Source organism: Polyodon spathula, chromosome 32, assembly GCF_017654505.1.
Source record: "Polyodon spathula isolate WHYD16114869_AA chromosome 32, ASM1765450v1, whole genome shotgun sequence".
Taxonomy (NCBI): Eukaryota; Metazoa; Chordata; class Actinopteri; order Acipenseriformes; family Polyodontidae; genus Polyodon; species Polyodon spathula.
The window spans coordinates 6,363,453-6,385,797 of NC_054565.1; the positions used below are offsets into that span (position 1 = coordinate 6,363,453).

The following is a 22,345-nucleotide window of genomic DNA, read 5'->3' on the forward strand; positions in this document are numbered from 1 at the left end:
TGAATTTGATTACAAAGGTAACCTTGAATGACTGGCATCAGGTTTACATTTCTCATTTACATTGCAGGCTCTCAGAAATGGGGAGAATACAAACTGTACGCACTGTACCTGGCATTTCAGCTGATTAAGGGCTTTTCAAGTTCTGAAGCATCCTGAGTAAATTCGTTGTACTTATTGATTTTATACTATGCACATTCCTACTTCATTTCTTTTCTTTCACCATCATGGATTCTGATCCATATTTATAAATATCTATAGATGCACTAGATATGTTTTTTTTTTTTTAGTGAAAAAGCAGCAAAGACACAGTTCAACCATGTAGGTTGGGACATGAGAAGAACAAAGAAGCAATCTAAATCTGATAGTTCAATTTGCACAGCCTGACTGCAAGAGAAATGAAAGCTGTCTATCTTCCTACTCATCTGTCTATCTACGAATCTAATCTGCTGATAATTTGCAGCTCAAGTGTGACAGGAGAAAAAAAAAAAGAAAGTTATCCATCTATCTACATCCTGCTATCCACTCAACCAAAACAAAATGGTGGTGAACCCATTTGACCCTAGTTAACAGCTGACATGAGTAATAGCTCATCACGATTCTCTAACACACGCGTTCCGAAAAATACCAGGCTTAGGAGAATTGCACAGAGCCGAGTGGTTCTGCAGGGTTCAGATAAGGTACACAACTCCCTCTCTCTCTTCCAGAAAGTTCTGAAACATTAATAAATTGATCTAACCTCCCAACTTCCTTTAGAACCAAACACAACCCCCACCTCTTCCTATCCATCTTTCCTGAGCGCTACCCAATAGGCTGCTTCCCCAAACAACTGATAAACAAACCCCTTCTGTTTTCTCTAGCCTGAATACACCCAGAACACAATGAGGAGGGAATTAACTGCAGGCAATACAAGCAGAACAGAGTTCCCGAATGTTAGGTTTGCGATTTTGTTCCTACATAGATTGATCAATTTAATAAAATCAAAAGCAGGCCTTGCAGGTCCCGCTGCTGAACCGCGGATGGGACTGAAGTAAAAAGAGTGTGCTTCATGTAAGATTTATGAAACTGTCTTGTTCTTTAACAGAACACCAAAAAAAACCAGAATTCAGAAAGAAATTTTGCCTTACCTTGCCTGGCGTCTCTGGGGGCCACATCGTAAGCATTCGTAGAATGGAATTCGGTGACGCAGCAATCACTGCTGGGTGGGGGGAGTATCACGTTGGAGACTGACTCGTTTTGCCTGGCCGCCGACAGAGGTGGGGGTGGGGGGAGGACCTCTGGGCAGATACATCCCGTCTGGGTAATTCCACACTGTTCACTCTTTCTGTTGGAGCGAAGGCACTCCTCAAACCAGCGGCACAGGATCCCGCATGTGAACTGGCTGGAGTTCTCATTGTTGATAAGCAGAATTTCCACAAGGTGGAACTCCAGAGTCTCCTCCGCTAGGAACGGCACATCCTCTGCTTCTCCGGTCAAGCAGAGCTGCACAAAGTTCTTGTCGAACTGGAGGAAGGTGACAGGAGCCCTGGATTCGCACAGCTGCACTCCTTCGTAGTCGATGTAGTCCAGCTGCGTGCAGGTGTGGTTGGAGAGGTAGTGGTCCAGGGGCAAAACCATAGGGGAGAGGTGGAGGCAGGCGTGCTCCTCCCAGTTGAATCTGAAGTACAGCGAGTACTTGGTGGGGTCTGGGTTCTCCAAGGTCCAGGAACAGCCCGTCACGATCTTGGGGAAGATGTCCTTGAGCGAGAAGGAGCCGTACAGCACCCCCGCGACCACTGTGGAGCACGCGTTGTCCTGACTCAGAAGCTGCAAGCCCACAGCCAGCACAAGAAGGGATGACAGCACAGACAGAAAGAGGTGACGAGCAGTGATCATCCTATGTCATTTGTCCTGCAATAAATAACAGAACAAAAAAGTTACATACGTGTGTTCATTTATTAATCATTTTTCAATTGTGTGACCCTGTAGTAGTAGTCCATCGGTGACAATCAAAGGTTCAAATGTACCCATTTATAAGGTTCAAATGAATGAAGAAGCCATCGCTGGTACTGTAATAAATGATCAGCACTAGCCATAAACCAGAAAGCAGAACATTTTAAAAGGTTGAGGCAGTCTAACTTTAGTGGTTGTAATAGCAGGATCTTAAAGCTATGTACTGTGCTGTGGGATATTATGACCTTTCCATACAACTAAACTAAGGACAGACTGCTTTGGTAAGCACTGTACAGACCAGAGAGGAATGGTAAAGCACAGGTAAGCACTGTAAAAAATAGAGAGGAATGGTAAAGCACAGGTAAGCACTGTAGAAAATAGAGAGGAATGGTAAAGCACAGGTAAGCACTGTATATTATGGCAAATGCCTGGTAGAATCATGGGAAATGCAGGGTAAAAGTGCTAAATTACTGTGCTTATGTACCGTGGTAAAGGGATTGTATCACGTCCAAAACACTACACACTGTAAAACGCAATGCATTTGCGGTTTGTTGTTGCTGACACCACAGAGTTTTGAAGGTCAGTCCATTTGGTAGAAGGACAGTTGCGAGGCAGACCTGTATTTCAAACCCCAGCACTGTTTATTTGCCGAGTTCCCTGGGGGAATGCGTGGAGAAGCCATTGCAGAAGCAGCTCTAAAGGATTGTGTTCCAGGGGTTTTAGAGAGCATTGTAAACACATTAGCATCACACTTGCAGCACACAGTTACTTTCTCCAGGCCTCTCAGGCACAGTCCAAAGTGACACAGTAAAGTTCTGCTTTGCTGGTATGTAAAAGGTAACAACAATCTTCCAGTTTTTTTTAGTTTTTTTTTTTATAAGGATTTTTTATGTTTTAGGAACATGTATGCCAACATCATAGATTTCTGGTTGTGGAGTTTCATTGCAATTGGATTCCAATTCTGTCAACGCCATTGCAATCCCATGCCATGAATTTGAGATTATGAAGTCCATGTACATGCTAATTTAAATGACACAGTGGTGTGTATTACACAAAACAACAGATTTTTATGGTTTGAACTTCATCATTAAAATCTATACCATCCAATTCTGAGTTTACCAGAAAGCACAATTAGAATTACAGGGTGTCCCATCAGCCAAAGCTTGTTATTATTGATTACAAATTCAGATCATTTTGTTGTGTGGTGCAGATAGTCAACAGCGATCAGCAAGCACGCACAGAGTTACAATCAGAGCATACCACACAATGCATTCCTGCATGATTGCCCGTATCTTGTGTGGCTCTTGTAAAGAGGGCATGGCAAGCAGTTATCTTGTTAGAGAATGCAAAGACACTGCCCTCCTGATTGGAGACAGCAGATAACAATGGGTCTGGGCAAGGCGGATCATTATTTTTGCAAATCGAAGAAAAGCAAGGTATACAGGAAATAACAAGTTCCACCTTTTAAGCATCTGTTTGCTCCTGGTACAAACAGCAAGCCCTGAGTCCGTTGACCATGCCCGTGGGCTGCAGAGTGCAGATCCTGATGCACAAGCAGGCCCTTCAGTTCACACTGACAGCCAGTCAGTCATTGACTGGCAATGCTTGTCCCACCCAGTCAGCTGTAACTACGGTGAACCCCTAGTGAATACTATCCCATTTAAATTGTTGTGCTTTGTTTTTTTTCTAAACTAGGGAACGTCTCATTTATTTGCACTGTTAATCTTGTTTTGAATGAAGCCTGGCATATTTTTTTAATACAACAGAGTTTCAATTCCCACAGTACTGCTCCACACTCTGGACAATGTACTGTGTTGCAATGGTTTTGGAGAGGCAATGTGGATATCTAGACAGAGATCACATTTAAATAAATTAATACATAAACAGACATATCCTACAACGGGGGGAAAAAAAATGTTTTTGCTACTCTTTGAGCACAGTCGCACTACACTGATAATGCAGTCCACCTGGGCTAAATAGGCTGACCTTCCCAGGTTTGTTGCTGAGAAGCAAACTCATCTATCACTCAGAGGGAATGCTCGGAGCTCTGCTGGCAGACTGGATGTTGTTTGTGTGTTTGACTACCTAATTGCCCGTATCTACAGCTGCCAAACTTCTCCAGCCCAATTTGCAGAGACTCTGGAGCAGGCAAAACAATCTCAATTAATGTATTGGAATAAATATTAAGAGGTGCTCTAAAGTAGCGACCCTCCCTTCAGTTTAAAAAAAAACACAACTGAAGCAAGAAATGAAAGAAAACAGTCTGTAATATATAAACAATTTGGTGAGAACTTTTGGACACTACTATAGATACTCCAATTGCTTCACTACACTGTATGCTTGTGGCACTTTTTCACCTGCTTATTACATTACACCAACAGGCTGATTACCCACTGGGATATAATCAGGCACAAGGCACTGAATAATATACAGGGAATGGCCACTTTGAAATGAAGGTGACATGCTGTAAGATGCAGTTACAGTATTTTAAGTTTTCTTTTTTTCTGATAGTGAGAGACAATGGCACTGGATACAGCCAGTCACCATAATTGGGGCCCTTTCTTTAGCAAAGACTATTCATCAGTGAATATTTTGTGAGATAGAGTTCCCTAATGAACACTGGGAGCAAGTTTGAGAGTTAGAGTTAGGATTAGAGTTAGTGTGTCTGTTTCCACACCAGATCTCCCTCAGAGGTGAAGGGCTGGTTACTGAGCACACAGCATAATCTGAATGCAGCATGTTGTTATGGCAATAGCCCAGAGGATATCAGGTATATCCAAGTAGCAGAATGCATACTATCAAGCTGGCAAATGTCACAAGCTGCTTATATGGCTGAGGCATCGTTACGAACCTGGAAAGACCTTCTATTGAAGCGCTGCAGGCCCTGACAAAACTATTGTTAGCGTGGCAACAAAGGTCCTTGTAGCCCTTTAGCACATGCTGAATATTTATTAAGGCAACTTGTTTTAGACACTTTACAGGGATATGTAAAAAATGTAGTTCAATTTAATAATTAAAGAAACTTCCATGTCCAGTGTTTTTTCCAAAAGTGTTTTTGACACTGTCTAAAACACAGTGCCAGATGGCAAGACTGAGTGTTTAAAATTCTGGATAATTGAAACATCCTGCCTGCTCGTCAATCTCTGTGGTGACTTAATTCCACCTACAAGGAAATTAAAATCTTCATACAAACCTTATTCAGACTGTTCCACCCCTCAGTTAAAATGGCTCTCAACTGTGTTATTAGAGAGAGAAAAACACTAGAGAAAATCCATCCTTAATGAATCTCTTTTGGCAGATCATTATATATAGGGCAGTTATACATACCTATGCAACAACTGACTCCTACAGCTAAAACAACATTTGGGGAACGTAATCAAACTGAACTGTCAACAGGACCTGCATTTTGACAAAGTATACATTTTGTTGTTAAAAGAATTTGCTTCAGCAATAGAACCCTAATTAGAGGCAGTCAAGGTCCAAGAATCAGGGTTCTGTCGCCATTAGGAACTGGAAAACAGTACCTTTATAGCTTTAACAACCATTACAAAATCTTCAACATGCAGGCTTATTTACCTTTCCAATGCATTGCTTTCCTTTAAGCTTGACATTCCATGTGATTGTTCTGCAGTCATCTATTGGGTGGTAGTGCCTGCAGAGGAGCTTCCTGATTGGTGGATGAAAGTTCTACTGATTAACAATGCGCAGGAGACTAACCTATTAAATAATCTACTGCAGTAAACAGGCTCAAAGGGATTCTATTTTCTTGCAAAATTAGACATGCTTGTGGGACACCACGCCTCTGAAAACACAGTAGTTTGTAACCTGGCATCTTAAATGTTCTTCTTTCTGCAGATTGCTCAGTAAGCTGAGCCTGAACCTTTCATCTTAAGAACAAAAGAGAAGGAGGAATGCAAAAGAAGTTCTGCTAGAAATTAAATCAAGTGAGATTTAAAGAGACGTTTTTATGAAATGTTTAAATGAGATCTACGTTCCGGGCACAGCCAGAACCAGAACCCCTCATTGAAATAACCCATCCGATTACACTTCACTTATCCCCGCGGGCTGTTTTACTGCTTTATTATTTTAAATGTATTTTTATCACAGTGAAACAGCACTCATCCTAAAGAGAACACCGGGGGTGATTTCCCTCCCTCCCAGTTTTCAAGCACAGCATCGCAGTGTACTGTCAGCTATCACATGAAACAGACCAAACTAGCATGCACGCAGTTTCAAAGCTGGCAGACGTTTGATTACCAGGTTTGTTACAATCAATAAGATGGGAATGTGGCATACCTTTTTTTGACAAGGAGTATGAATTGCTTTGAAGAGACAGTTCATGTATAATTTTTGTTCCATTTGGTTGTAGCTGGGTTGTATTGTACGCATGGACCCCTTGTTTCGTTTGTTAATTTGTACAGCACTCTGGGCTGCCATGGCATGAAGGGCACTATATTAAAAGTACATTTGTGTTGCTGCTGCCCACAGATGGCAAGTAGGTTCGGCCAGCAGAATTGAAAGGTCATTTCGTGACATGACTTGAATGGAATGAAGACGTCCGTTCAGTCCGAGAGTTAGAATTCTCCAGAGAAGCTCACAGACAGGTGATTACTAAAATGACAAGAACCCAGTAAGGGAGCGAAGGAACGCAGAACCACTGCGAATGACTGCAATCACCACAAATGTAAAGCAATTGAAATTACATAAGAAGCTACTTCCTCTTTAATGATTTCCACCCTCAGAAATCTGCATGAAAGCCTGCTCCCCAGAAGGGACAAATAAATAAATAAAAAGTGAGATTGAACTGCAAGTCATCCAGAGAGAATTCCACATCGACAGAAATGCAACAGGGAACGTAGCCACATGCAAATGAAAAGATCAGTGCTGATCCACAAAACAAGCATTGCTGTCTTGTACTGTTTTATATTAAACTACGATTCATAAGTGCGCTGCGCTGCAACGTAGACTTTATTGATTTTCCAGAACTTCCCTAATAAATGTTTACCAAATGTTTATAGCAAAGTGTAATAAAGCACGTTGAAACCATCAGTAGCGGTTTTAGGCACATGCAACCCATGCAATTGCATGGGGCCACATGGCTCAGTTACTATAAAAAAAAAAAAAGCTTTTATTCACCTTGTCTGCACCAGAATGAATGACTTATAAGCCTTTTTACTGTTCTTTTTATCCATGTGCCACAAGCCAGGAACAGCAATTTAAAAAAATGGTTTAAAGCTGTGTGCAAGCTTGTGTCAGTATACGCCTCGTGATCGCATAACCCAAGGTTGAAGCTAAAAAACGGTACGACGTTTAAAAATTAACTCATTTCGACAAACCAAAGTATCATCCTTGCTTCTTGCGATGCTCCACTACATCTACAAGGGGAATGTGCTGGACCTGCACCCGAACCTCAGTATGGCCTTGCGTCTGCTTTTGACTGCGTCTGTCACTGTAGCGTCAGGGGAGTGAAGCTTTTCTTGCCTGAACATGAAACCAATCAAAAAACTACTTTCTACAACATCTCAGGAAAGTTTGACTGGACAAGGGCAGGCATCGATCGTGCACCAGATTTCCAGAAAACTGGATTATTCAGGTATAATTGCAGACTTCGCCACTGCGAAAGCGTGAAAGGTTAAATTCTATCAGTCAGAGTGTGTTTTTTTGTGATTGCTGTAGTAACATGCAATACATAATAGTGTTGTTGTTGCCCTGTTTGAAAGTCATGGCATCGTAGCTGGAAAGCATGATGAAGCATAGGTGAACATTGTAAAGCACAGAGAGGTATGGTAAAGCATATTAATAAACATGGCAAACCAATAGTTAAAGTACGGTAAATGCACAGTATGACCACGGGGGGAAAAAAACAGGAAAAATATAGTGAAAAAAATATTGTGCTAAACATTTATTAAGGTTTAACCAAGAATAGTTTTGGCAAATGTGAATCTGGTTGAATTTTTGTATTGGTCTATCAGGTCGTGTGCTCTGTTGTTTGCAGTGGCCTGTTACATCTCTTACAGTGCTGAAGCAAAGCTTTGATCTGCTGCCAAGTAACCTTTTTATATTCAGCAATATCCAGTTCTTACAGTAAAGTAAGAAGTTCAGATCTATTGAGATAACATTGCAGTTCACTCCTTGGGAGCTTTCGAAGCAAAACAAAGCAAGTGTTCATGACTGCAGGGCACTCAGCTAGATTTAAAGGGCTTTAGAGGACTAATCCTAAGAGAAAAAACTAACTGTGGGATATTTGTAAGGTGCTATATTTTTATGCTGCACTGTAAACTGCCTAAATTCAGGTCAGGAGAAACATGCATTTAATAGTCTTCAACCCAACCCTTATAAAATAATAAAATTGCAATCCACACAGACTTTAAGTATTAATGAAAACCACTGCTAACTCATTACCTCTCAGATTCTAAAAACAAATTCCCTATCCCTAAGGTCTCCACTCGTTTTGAAATGTGCAAGCTCAGATTGACAGATGCCTGAAGGACTCTAATTCTATTCTGGCACACTATCAGCAGCTGCGATGGAGCTGTGTCTCCTGATAACTCTGAATTCAAACGAAAACAAATAAAAACACTGTTGTACATTTATTATCAACTCCAAGTCAATCATATTTCTGAAATGGAGGTCAAATTGTTCAAAGGCACTTTAAAAAATAAAGCAATGTTTAGCATATTAGAATTATTTTATTTGTTTATGTTAGTTAATGAAATAGTTTAATAAACAAAGTGCCCCTTTAAAATCATAAAGACGGCAGTGCTGTAATTTCATTGAATCCCAGGTTACTGTAGATCTCCACTGTAGATTTTAATAAGTAATAAATACAGATTATGAAAACCATGTCATCCTTGGGATGCTTTAATTGGAGAGTGCCATCAGTCTGATCTCAACCCTCATTCAACACAAACGTCAAGCGAGATGAACTTGCAATGTCAGCTTAAAGCCCCAGATCTCAACGTCACAGGTTTCCTGAAACCAGAAGAGATGTAGAGAAGCAGTTAATTAAACCTTTAAGTCTTTCTAAATTCTCTGTTTGAGAGCATGCTGTGATCACACTCCTCTGCTGGCTTTATGAAGGACAAGCAGACTTCCTATTCTGCATGCTTAGTATTTACACAGGTATGTGTTTATTTTTTCAAGCTGTAATCTGGATTTGTTTTACTTTTATTATTGCATTTTGAAAAATAAATGATTGCATAATACTCTGGAGTAAAAAGCCGTGCAAATCGAATCTGTGTTCCGATGGCTGTTCTTTAGGGCTAGTAGCGCAAACCATTTGAAATCGACGATTACAGAGGCTGAAGGTGTTAACAGCGTTTTCCCTTCCCGATGGACAGCACAGGGGGAATATTTTTAGCCAGCATGTGCAAATTTAGAACTTGGTAGCTAAAGTTTTACTGGCTACAACACTTAGATCCATGATTAATGCTGAAGAGATGTGTTCTTTCAAAGCGGCATTATTTTGCATGACTCACCCTGGCTGTCCTCCTTTCGACATCACATATATAATCCCATTCCCCGCTCCCACAAGAGAGCCCATTCCATTGTAATGGCAGAGATCAACAACAATATTACAGTAAATATCAACAGACAAAAGACATTCAGCTTAGAGACCTTTCCTTTTCATATTTGAAATATTGCCTCTTTTTCCTGACAGCATTTGAGATTGTAGCATAATTCAAAGCTCATTTGTAAAACATTACTCCCTGATCCCCTATACGTTTCAGCAGCGTGCAATTCAATACGAGCGAGAGATCAAACTAATACCACTCAGTCACTGCCACCAAGCTCCCTAATCACAGAAAAGAAAGACTGCTTTCTATGTTTCTGTAATTCCTTCTTAGTACTGAGCTTGCTTGTGTTTTTCAAGTATCTTTTGCCTAATGTCATTAGGGACCTTCTTGCAAACAAGAGATATGCATTTCATAGGTCTAACCAGAAAACAAGATTTTCAAATAAATGTTTAAAGTCATCTGCTCTGAATTCTGCATGCCACACAGCAGTGTTTCAATATTTCTGAAATCAAGAGAAACAAGCTTTGTAGAATGCTTCCCGATGGCTTTTGTTGGCCCTCGGTGTGAAATCATAAAAACAAAAACAAAAAAGAAAGGAAAGAATTTTTTTCTTTTTTAAAAGCACAGAGGGGATTTCAAGTTTTCTTTAAAGCCATACTCTTTCAAATACAGTCAGGTGCCTTACAGGATGGATTTGTGAACCGAAGCCTTTTTGAACAATCCTGACAGACAGGGCATAATGATTCCTAAGAATAATTTGCACACCCTGGGTTTAAAGGCACATTTTCTATTCTGGCTTTGATAAACATATTTGCAGGACTTAAAAAAATAAAATAAAATAAAATCAGCACAGCTTAGACGGCACAGATCTGGCCTCCCTTTATCCTATCGTTCTGCACAATCTGGCAGACTGCTGCAGAGGGGCCCTGGAGTCTATGGCAGGGAGGTCCAGGACTAGATTAAATAAAGGGAAACTCAAGTTCTCCAAAGAGCCTGCTGGCTCTGTGCCTATCTGTAGCTTGGTCCACAGTCCCTCACCTTTCACTCAGTGCTAAATTAACAAACCCCACAATTAAAGGAAAGCCACTACAGATACAGTTCTCAGTGCTGTCACTGTGCGCAGAATCAAGGAGGGTCCTCTAGGAGAAGGAACAGTGTGGACCTTTCGGCTATCCTGCCTCTGCAGGAACCAGACTGCAAGGCTATTGATCATGTACAGAATCGTCTTGTCAACTATGCAAAGGCAATCATCCAAAACTGAACTGAACTTTCTTCCTGACAAATTGACGGGACCGCTGCAGTATTAGCACACTACCCCTAGGATGATCTTAGAAGAGGGTTTTGTAGGACGAGGAAGATTTAGAAGAGTGTTTTGTCGGGAGATCTTAAAGTATCAAAATTCAAAAAAGGAATTGACAAGAGACATGGAGGGGATTACCTTAAAAGTAAGCTAGTCTTTATATGGAGTGCAATCTCTTACCCATGTGTTTGATCAGTCAGTCAAGAGATTTTTTCAGAGATCAACGCACATCTGCTCAATCTAACTAACTATCTTCTGATCAAACAATACGTCCCACCACAGACAGGACTGTTTCTGGTAAGGAGATTATTTTACTACTGATTTTTTTCTTCTGCTTCTTAGACTCTCAGGGTCTATTCCCCCCACACTCAAAGTGAGAAACCTTGCTTGCACTTTTTGATTTCCGGAGCTTGAAGTGCAGCCCAGTGCCAGGATATGCAAGCTCACTGCAGCAGTAAAGGGGTAAATAACAGCTCCTCTTTCTGCTGTTTTGCATGTTTATATCTGCTCTTCTGTATTTTTACATGTGGATCTACCTGGCCAACAGTATGATTACAAGCAGTTTTTTTTTTTTAAAGAAAATCATTTTTATATCCCTGTCCTGCAACCCCATGTACAAAGAAGCATTCACAATTTTCCTAGTTTTTGTTCACCTAGGGTTTCAGTTTGAGGTGACTATCAACGCAGATCAGGATCGGTCAGTTTGTACAGGTTGGTATCCACCCTCTACAAAACAATTACTGTGTTTACAGAGGTTGTAAAATGAGCCATCTATTGTGTGTTTGGCCATCACAGGTAGCCAGTAAGGATGCAGGACTATGATTTTTTTAATTTATTTATACAAAAGGCTCAATAACCATCACGATCTGTACTGAATGTACACTAAACAAACTGCAGGTACACTGCAAAGCTGGGATGATACTGAATACAGTGGGGACCGGGTTGGGTTTTTAAAGAAATTGAAAGCCTAGAGTCCTCATTCATTATGCATTATAACACTTCTGTAGATAAAAGGACTGTGGACTGACAGTTAAGCTTGACAGATCTCTCACGGCAATGCAAAGGTGCCTATCCTTGAAAAGAACGTGCATAAAGAAAGTGAAGAGGGAGAGAAGAATCTTTAAAAATGTGTGTCTTCATTGGCTGATGAATGGAATCTTTTTTTTTTTTTTTATAAATTGTATTTTATAATTGTATGTAATTGCATTTAATTTGATTATAATTTGTTTTTTGTTTCTTTTTTTACATTTTTTTGTGTCCTAGTCAGCTCTCTTGGGCTTCCTTTTAAATGGAAATCAGCACCTCTCTCTTTTTTCCAACAGATCATCAAGCAGAAGCACTTGGATCGGCTCTGCTGAGTACAAATCTGGTGAAGAAAGCCTTGTGGACCTCTGGTGAATGATTTTATTTATTTTTTGTACTGAAAATGTGAAGACAATTCCAATTTGACTTCATCTAAGCAAGTTTTTGTTTGGTACATGATTCTTCCCAATTAGAAATTTTTATCTATTCTTCTTCTTCTTCTTCTTCTTCTTCTTCTTCTTCTTCTTCTTGGGCTACCATCAAAGAGCTTGGATCCAAACCCAGTTTGAAAGTCCCTGAGCCAATTCTCATCTAACCCTGAATACCATCCATCACACTGGGCGTTGAGAGGATACTGGTCAAGCTGTTTCACAGCTCAAAAATGTGAAATGTGTTTCTTTTTTTTTTTTTTTTTACTGGCTGGCTTTGGAAAACTATTTCAGATGTAGCTACATCAACATTTAGAACAATAACAAAAATAAAGAACAATCTGTTAAACTGTAATAAAAAAAAAAAAATAAATAAAAAACAGCTGCCCAAGCTTCCCTGAAAGATGCAGCAAGCTTTCCTCGCTAGGAGAGCAGCAATAAGATCAATATCCATCAGGCAGGCCGGTTCTCCCAGCAAGTGTTTGATAAGTTGACGGAGGGATGCAGACTTGGTTGCACATGTAGGTCACGGTGACCTAGCCTTCTCTGTACAGCAGCAATACCAAGTAACCAAGGACTTCAAACGCACTTTGAGATTGGTTGCTATGGGGTTGGGGAGGTTGCCTGAGGGGAGAACTTGCTTGCATTTCAAAGGCCGTTTTCATAACTTTCATTGGCTTTAGTATGAATTTCACACACATACAATAGATGGAACAGTTTTTACTGGCGAGGCGAGTTTTGAAGCATTCCCTGCCCATTATTTGCACGGTAATTTCCCATGCGTTTCCCATGCTTGCATACTATATTATAATTTTTTTTTTTTTTTAAAACATGCTTCACCATTTACTATGTTTTACCGCAGTACATACACGTCAGTGCTCGAGGAAGGCTGTTTCTAAGCAGTGGTCACACCCACTGCACTGTGCAGGGAAGGCTCTTTCTTCAGCACAGAGAGAGAAAGGCTCTGTTACACACTCTGCAGTCTTTCCAAAGTCGAGCATGTTCTTCTGTTTAATTTGGTTCTCTTCACATTGAGACACTAAGAAATGCCAGCCAAGCATTTCCTAAATGTGGAACAGCAAAAATGCAAGTACGATAGTCTTTAACATAACAGAGGTTCCCCTTCAGGACCAATGCAAAACCTGAAAATAACACAAGATTCAGTACGGGTGCACCACAATACACTCAATTCACTGCCAATCTTTACCAAAGGCATTGAGCTGAACCAGTGATATATGGCGTGCCAGGCTCCCCAAGCAGAGTCGTGCCTCTAGCATTCTTGCAAGGGCTTCAGTATAGTTCTCAATTACTGTGAGTGCATGTGATTAATGGTTGCATCCAACTACTAACCCACAGCTGAATGATCTTTATATCCTATCACCGCTGGGTGCCTGAAATAACATGCCTTAACCTGGACTAGCTGAGTTATAACTTAGTGTCTGTTTGTGTTGCAGGTTGTTTGTTGTGCAAAACGACATGTTTTATCAATTACTTTGGTGAAGTGGATTAACAGGCCTACCAAAAAATGTACAGCAAAAGAACAAACCCACATGCTGTACTGCATGCAGGAAATGCCATGCGATTGTTGAACTCAAATGAATTTTTAAACAGAAATTAAGTTCTAGTTTCAAAAGGTTTGTGAATGCCGGTTCAAATCCAGTATTTCACACAGGTAATGTCTGGAGGGTACTAAAAGCGATATTTGACCACCGTCAAATATCCAGCATGGAAAGGCTTGTGTATTATCTAGCTCCATGAACAGATTTATTTTCCTCGCTCTTCAGCTATTCTTCATTCTATAATTTATGTTTCTCCCCTCTGTTTGTTATCAGATTAAATCTGCACTGCATCTGTGAAGCAGTGGACGGTAAACACTGAACAGTATTCTGCTATAATAAGCAATGGAAAAAAAGATGCCACGCCAGAGCGTACCAAAACCCAATTAATAGAACTGTTCATGTCTGAGTCGAGTGTGTTCATGTGTTCTAATTTCACACAGCTATTTAGAACTGCAATCTTTTAAAATGCCAATCTTATACTATTGTATTGCTTAGATATTTTATAGCCTGCCATATGAGATGCATGACCAATATGTCAACACGTGCACGCATGCATGCATGAGCATAAGCTACTTATGACTTGAAATTGGTTTACATACTAACTGAAGTTTTTATTTTTTTTCTGGAAGAGACTAAATCTTTCACTTTTTATCCACATGCATTTGCTCTGGTCCTCTCCATTGTGTTGCCATCTGCTTACAGTTCTGCTAGACTTTCTTCAGGGTAATGTGATCAGCGGTATTATAATGGTATTTAAAAAAAAAAAAATAATAATAATGTTTAGGCTTTACAGCCGTCTGAGTGTTGTTCAAGGAAGCCTGTCTATGAGCTGATGTTTTACACACACAGACTCACAGCACACAGCCTCTTATTGCCAGACAATAATGAAGCATTTTATGAAAGCCCTTTGCAGGAGTTCAATAGAATCCTGCTGATGTTAGCATTGCGCAACTGGAATCTTCATATCCTTTCCACTGAATCACATTCTATCTGAACAGACCCCAAGCAGAGCGCCTCAGCAATTCAATTTGCCTCCTGCAGCTTTACCGTTTAAAAAAGGCTTTACGTTGCTTTGGGTTTTAAGATTTATTTTACTCAAATGCAAGGTGACCTCATAGGAGGACAGCAGATAGTGCATCTTTCAGCCAGTATAGATTATTTGCCCATGCATGCCTATCTTTTTCATGTAATTTGGAGTTCACTGCAATGGTCTTGCATTGGCATCCTCATGTGAGGTCACCATGCAGGAAAGGAAACAGTGTCCTGCACAATGATCTTATAGGAAGGATTGGTTTTTCTTAGTGTAAACAGTAAAAAAAGAGTTGTAGAACACAAGATAGTTTCCCCTGTGGTTAATGGAAGTTGATGCATAAAAGGGTTAGGCTTGTCCCTCTGGGGAATCGACATGGAACACACCGAACATGCCCAGTGCACACCTGTGTTGAAATCTTTGAAATCTATAAAGAGTATCTGGTGTTCTATAGTAGTCATAGTGGCTGATTTAATAAACGTATCCCTTGCTGGGGTATGACTCAGCTGGATTTTAACAGAGCGTTTACAGCATCAGGGAATCGACCTGGACTGCATAAACCACTTATCTGTGGTTATCCCGGGATTGCCCCTAGACTGCAATCCAAGAGGATGCACGATTGCAGTAAAACGCTCTAAATCAATCCACCTGTTTCTTATCCCGGAAGGGACTGATCAAACAGAAGCGCATACTTGCCTTCTGGGTAACAAACATGTATCAACTGACCATTTCAGTGTGAGGTCCTCAGGTGTTAGTGAGGGGACAATCATATTTGAACTCCCCTGGTGTAAGACTTGAATTGTACTTGCCCTGGATTTTACAGTCACCATTCAGATTAAATCTGGGTTTTTTTCATTAACAAGGAATACGGCTCCGGCAAGCAGAAACAACCCAATACTCAAATGTGTTCCTTAGATGTCCAAATCATGTAGCTGAATAAAAAGAGGGAGCATTAGCCCAAGGGTACATCAGGAGCACTGTCTGTGTGTGTGTGTGTGTGTGTGTGTGTGTGTGTGTGTGTGTGTGTGTGTGTGCTGTGTGCGTGTGTGTGTGTCTGTGTCTATCACAAAATTACTACATTATTTTTTTTTATACATGTTTTCAATTTCTTGTTTTAAGAAGTTTTTTTTTTTTTTTCTGCTTCACTATTTTAAAATTAGATCTGTATTGACAAACAGCATGCTCCTTTGCTGGAACTAATTTCTACACTGAAAAGTATTCTGCTTTAACAAGTTTTTATCACAGATTTATTGCAGATGGATATTGCTGGTAGAAAATGAATACACTATTCAGCGGATCAGTGTGTGTGTGACAACAGACAGGGTGCAAAGCTGACAGCGCTTCAAGGCATAAAGCTGTCGACGCATGTTAAGGTTACACTCTCTTGCATACAAGAGTTTTAAATTATCATAATGCTTTGTTAAATAATTAAACTGTGCTATGAATGCTTTCCTCTTATCACTGTGCTGTTACTTCAGAGCAAACTCGGTGCATGCACACAGAAAGCACACATAATCGCATATAATACACCTTGTATTTGTATAAAAATTAAGAGTTTATCGGATTATAGCCAAATGCAAACAAAGCAAGGTTGGGTTGAAGGTTAGGAGTGCATGATACAACTTTGGTGAAGAATGGTGCAAAATCAAGACAGATCTCGTGTTTGCCATGTAGAGTGTGAAAGACAGACAGACAGTCAGACAGGCAGACGGACAGGCACGCATGGATGGATAGATACGATCAACCACAATGGTCCCCACTTACTTTCAAGAGGACCCTAACTACCATACAATGTAAATACATTGGCAAATACAGACTCAAAACAGGCACACACAAAAAAAAAAAAAAAAAAAAAACAAGTCTTGCATCTCTCCACGATGGTGCACTGAGACTAGGCAAACTTCAATAGAACTTGTTGTTGTATTTTTCGTTGGCTGTACAGGGATGTTACTGTATTATTTTGCAAGTGATGTCCTGGTTTCCAGAAAGAGCGTCTGCTCATGTAATATCTTGCCTGGAGGCTGCCTCCAATCCCATCTGCCCTTGGAGTGCAGTTACACCTGCCAGCCCTTCAGGAATGAAAAATATCCCGGAGAACTCAACAGTAAATCCCTCTCAGCCAATCCGAACGTCCAATTCATCAACATCCTCTGGCAGTCTTCACGAAGAAACAACATTGCCGGACTTTTCAAAGAAGGACTGGCTGTGCAATCAAGCCAAAGTGAAGAAACGCAAACATCCCTGGCCAAACTGAAGCAAGATACAAAAGCTGCTTTCTGCTGAGTTTATGTTGGTCACAGTCACAATGACTGAAGCGATGCTTTAATTTTCCTGCGGACCCTCACCACACAACCCCGACTTTGGGAGGGGGATCAGAGGGTGGTGTGACCCCCACGCTGTTCATCTGCACTTGTGTCTGAAATTTACTGTTGATCATTAGCACAAACACGCACAACATGCAGCAGATAAATAAGATTCTTTTTTTTTTTTTTAGCCAAGGGCAATTTATCTCCCTTCCTGGGAATTACAGTGGCTAATCAATGTGCTGCTTCGTAATATCCTTTTAATAAAATAGTCCATTTATTTAGTATTTGAGAGCACGCAGAAAACAAACATTTAGCCTGGGTTTGTCTGTGTTTTACTTTGCAGTCCCTGATCAGATTACTCTTCTTTTTCTTTTTTAAATAATAAGAAATAAGCTTTGCTGAAGGCTAGTGGTACTTGCTCGCAGTAGTGGGATTCAGTATGAAGTGGCTGAGATCATACTGTCTCAGTATCTCTTTCGGTTAGCACGGCTAAATAAAGTCTAGTGTTGAAATAAGTATAATGCTTTGTTCAGGAACTGTATTGCCTATCCCCCAATCTCCAATAACAGAAACTAAATATTGTGATTATAGAGGAGATTACCTTGTGATCATAACACTGGCTCTTATAAAAGTTTAAAAAGCATCTAGAAATGTAGCACAGCATAGTGAAAGTACGGTGAGCCACAGAACATCTAACACTCCAAATGTCACCGATGTTATCAATCATCTGCAAGTTATTTTCATAAAAAACAAAAAAATCCAAAAACCGCACATGCTCTGCAAATGAGGGCACATAAATAGACCACTCCAGTCATTCCATCCTTCCGTGGTACAACCAGTGCTTGTCGGACTGTCTGTTCAAAATCAACAGCGTGTGTTTTAAGACAAGACAATTATCTATTCATGGACACCAAGATATTTAGTAAGCAAGCAACACAAATGAGAAGAGACTTGTAATTGCTGCAGGCTTGCAGAGAGAGAGAGAGAGAGAGAAAATCCTTAGCTTGGTCCAAATGACAGCACCTTTTCACAGCACAACACGCATCATGCAGGGGCTTTTGGCAGATACAGTACGTTTTGGGTTGTCCAAGGGCTCGACTCAAACAGTCAACCTAGCGAATGGCATGTTGCTCTCAGAGGGTCGTCCCGAATAAATATTTTAATTGAATGCATCAATAAAACAGAGACCATCTGGCTAAATGTGTGCTTCCTACTGATCCATCAACAACCCGATAAAGACAGATGCATTCCCAATGCATTTAACCAGCACACTGTCAGTGTGTGATCCAATGGACTTCGCTGTCTAACAAGGCATGTCAAATGTATAGACACATGCGTAAGGGCACAGATATAACATTGCACATGTCAGGGTCAAGGAAAAATAGGTTACAATGCCAGATGCATCACTTTAAATATTTAAGGGTAGTTTCACAGATCTTGATTAGCAATGTAAAGAAAAATGCTTTTGGGGTGGGGGGGTCTGTGAAGATTATAGTGGGGTCTGTGGACCCTGTACCCCCCTCTCTATAGAAAGCTTAGCTCTCTGAACTATCGCCTCTATCTTTGTTTCAGAAAGCATGGTGCTCAATAAAAGACCAATGTCCTCTATCTGCATAATAAACAGCGGCACCAAAATGAAGAAAGATAAGTGGCATTCCTGTAAATGTTGACGAAGAGATTGTGACTGTTCAAGAAAATTGGAAGCAAGCCACCCAATGCATAACGAATCATCACAGCGCTGAACCTACATTTCTATGACATGTTAAACTGCCTGCCATTTCCAGCTGGAAAAGGAATCAAAATAATAATAATAATAATAATAATAATAATAATAATAATCAAAAGGAGTCTTCACTTACTTGCACAATTTACTTAAAGCAAAATTTTCCCTTGACAGTAAATATACTGTGGTCCAATTCATTTACCAAAAAGCTGGTCAGACACACAATGGTAATATAAGGATTGCTACGTGCACCAGAGAGCTGTTAGAATTAGTTTTTTTGCTGGATCAAAATGAGCGCAGTAAATCATGCCTAAATACATCACAACATCAATAATTAATTTCCTGCTGGATTTCCATATCGTGTAAATCTAGACAGTTCTACTTTTATAATACATCATATCTGCTCTTTCTTGCCCCAGCTGATCATGCTTCCACTGAAGTACTGCTTTTGTTTTCTTTTATACAGGAACAGGAATGCTGTTTAAGCATTACAGGTCTGTTCTTTGGCTTCAAACTAGAAACCAGTTTTGTGCCATCTGATTGGGACAATAACCACGCTTAGCTTATTTGATGGGCAGTAAATACAGAACGCGCTTATCTTGCAAATTCACCTTGTGCCATCCAGTGTGAGACAGGGGGCAGTGCATTTGGCAATAACTGCTGTCAAAGGGGTAAATCCAGGTGAATCACAGAGCTATGAAAAAGCTATTGGAAAATGACAACGGCGCTCTCCAATTTTCTCCGACAATTTTGTGTTGAAGGTTCTGACTGGTGCTTTCAATTCCAGGCAGTTAAATGGAGCTCTTATCTGGCCTGGAAACCCTGCTAATGCATGTCTGAATGTCCTTGCACAGACAGACAGTCAGCATGTCAGCTAATGTATTTTTTATTACAAGCTACATTTCTTTGACCTTGTCTTCAGCTGTGAGGTCAAGGATGCACACTTTTTCCCTTCGCTTTTTATGCATCTGGCGGCTTGCTGCAATGACTTCTCTTGAAAGAGTGTCTGGAACAACAATCCCCCTTAGACATGTTTCAGAGTTGTGACATGATTCTCCGGATGTATTAACCCTTTGCGGTCTATTTACTCAGCGCCTGTCAGGCACGTCTGGTCCAATTTATTTTCACACAAGCTGTTTATTTTACACGCTATGTTTAACAGTAATTGTATTCACAGTAAAACAGGTTTAAAAAGCGCTGCATATCAACAGGACTCTCAGTACTCCAGCTCTGCCCCATTCCTTGTTCACTGTATTTGTCACATATCTCTTCATAGTAAAGCATATTGATAAATCGTGTCCTGATCATTCGTTTTATTACCAAACTCCTCAACAGTGCTGTCAAAGTCATTATTTTATTACTATCTCAAAGTTTGGCACGTGTCTGTGATATTGTTTTTGCACTGGATGTGGAAGCAGCTATCTTGTTTGTCTATGTTACGGCTGTGATGAAGGGATTATGCATATTGCTCAGATCCACCTCCGTTTTTGTCTTTTTTTCTGGCTTCTCTCGGCTTCTATCGGCCATTGAAAGGTTTTCTCGACTTGGGACATGTGTTTGACGTCTTGACATCGGACCGGAAAGGAACAATTTCAATTGTAGGACCGCAAAGGGTTAAAAGCTGCTAGCTCCCTCAGTTTTACTATTATTAATAAAACATATTGCAACGAGATAAACAAGCACCGATATTATTCATTCATCTATTGTGTTACCGTTGGCATTTAAGATAAAAGAATATATCCCTCAAGTGCATGCCCTTGTGCAGCCATCTCTACCTGGTACAGAGCTGTGGCATTGCCATTGAAGAATATTTTGTTAGAGGAGACCTGTGGTAGTACCTGAATAAACACTAAGCTATTTTTCTGCATGTTACAGGCCAGCTAATGGAATAACATCCCTTCAAAGACTCAATCCATTCCTCAACAAATAGCTGTAGGCATCCTCAAAAAGACTCTACCGTTGTGTCTTGGCAATATTGCCTGCAGTATGTACAATTGATTTTTTTTCCTCTGGTCTAATCTTTGCACTTAAATCCCTTTATATCTGCTCAGCTTTGGTCTGTTTCAAATAACTAAGAGTTTGGCTTAAAACACCATATCGAAAATCAATGTAAAAAGCAGAACACTTTAAAATGCCAAGCCAAAGTTTCAATGTCACGCGGACATCTTCTTCAGTAGCTGTTAAAACAGCTCCTTTACTTGGGATCACCTGACAGGTTAAAGGTAGACTTTGGCACCCATAAAATAATGGGAATAATAATCTAGTGTGCCACTTACTGTATATCTGTAACAGACCAGAAACTGGGCAGGGACTTGTGAAAGTCTTGTCCCGGAAAACAACCCAATTACAATGAACAAACAACACTATAAAAACATGTGCGGATCAGACTTAATCAGCAGCACACAGAGATCAAGAACAGAACACACAAGACACGTCTATTTGTTAAGGTGGAGTGAAGGAGAAGCATTGGCAGGAGGTTCCAGTACATTCCCCAATGCGATCTTTAAAACCAGAGATGGCAAGATTATGAAATTCGATCTTCATACTATGATGGAAGCAATTCCACGTCTTCGGGAGATGAGATGCGTGTTCAAACCCTTGGAATAGCCAAAACAAATGTCAGTCTCTATACCATTAAATAGACAGTCAAAATGAACCTGACCACACATTTTACACCTTGAGTTATCCAGCTGCCAGCCAACATTTTGTTCAGCAAGCTGGTTGAGATCTGTATTCCTGTTAAGAAGACGTATTTTGTTAATCCACTCAAATTAGCTGTTAATGAATAATGTTATGCATGAAATAAAATTACCAGTAATTAAATTTTTCAAAGCAAGATTTTTCCCAAGTACTATTTCATTACATCAGCTAGCTGGCTAGCTCTGGGAAACCAAGAAAATTAGATAGTTACCTAATTAATTCTTGTAACATGTTAATTAGCACCCAGTTAATATAAGACCATTAATTTCCCAAATCCCTGTGCCCACCCTCCCTTATCTAATAAAGAAGTCATGTGTTGCAAAGTGAAAGCAAGGAACAGGCAAGAAAGACAGAGTATGGGAACTAATCATCTACACCCATGAAACACTCAATCGTGGTCAAAGAAACGATAAATCCAATGACAGACATTTCAACTAAAAGACATTCTCAATGTTGAAGTGAGTCTCGGTTCCCATTCTTATATCATCAGGCAATATAGGTATTCCTAAAATGACCAAATGAGAAGGTCCTCTTAATCATCCCATGAAGAGATGCTGATTTTGCCTGTATCACACATTAACCTTGCACAGTTGTGAATAGCTTAATTGCAGCAGGTTATGTAGACAAGGAATAAAAGTCAAATGCTAACATTTTTACAGGCAAGAAAAAGGTAGAAAGTGAGAGAGAAAAAAAAATAAGAAAAGGTCATGAGAAGAATAGGAAAGGTTTGTTAAATGAACAGTAAAAGCCTAGGAGAAGCATAAGAAATTGCAAAACAACTCGACTAACTTGAGATGATAAATACAGTCTAACTAGAAGCTACTGTACTG

At 40.1% G+C, this 22,345-nt stretch overlaps 1 protein-coding gene across 6 annotated transcripts in view; it reads right to left on the bottom strand.

Annotated features, from left to right (window-relative positions):
• Positions 1–22,345, bottom strand: part of adgrb2 (adhesion G protein-coupled receptor B2) — a 118,289-nt gene that overhangs the window by 85,252 nt on the left and 10,692 nt on the right. For all 6 annotated transcript variants that reach the window (XM_041233842.1, XM_041233846.1, XM_041233847.1 and 3 more), the window contains one exon: positions 1,125–1,887. In XM_041233842.1, coding sequence (XP_041089776.1) covers positions 1,125–1,872 — 748 coding nt within the window. In that variant the 5' untranslated portion in view covers positions 1,873–1,887. The remainder of the gene's footprint in view (positions 1–1,124; positions 1,888–22,345) is intronic.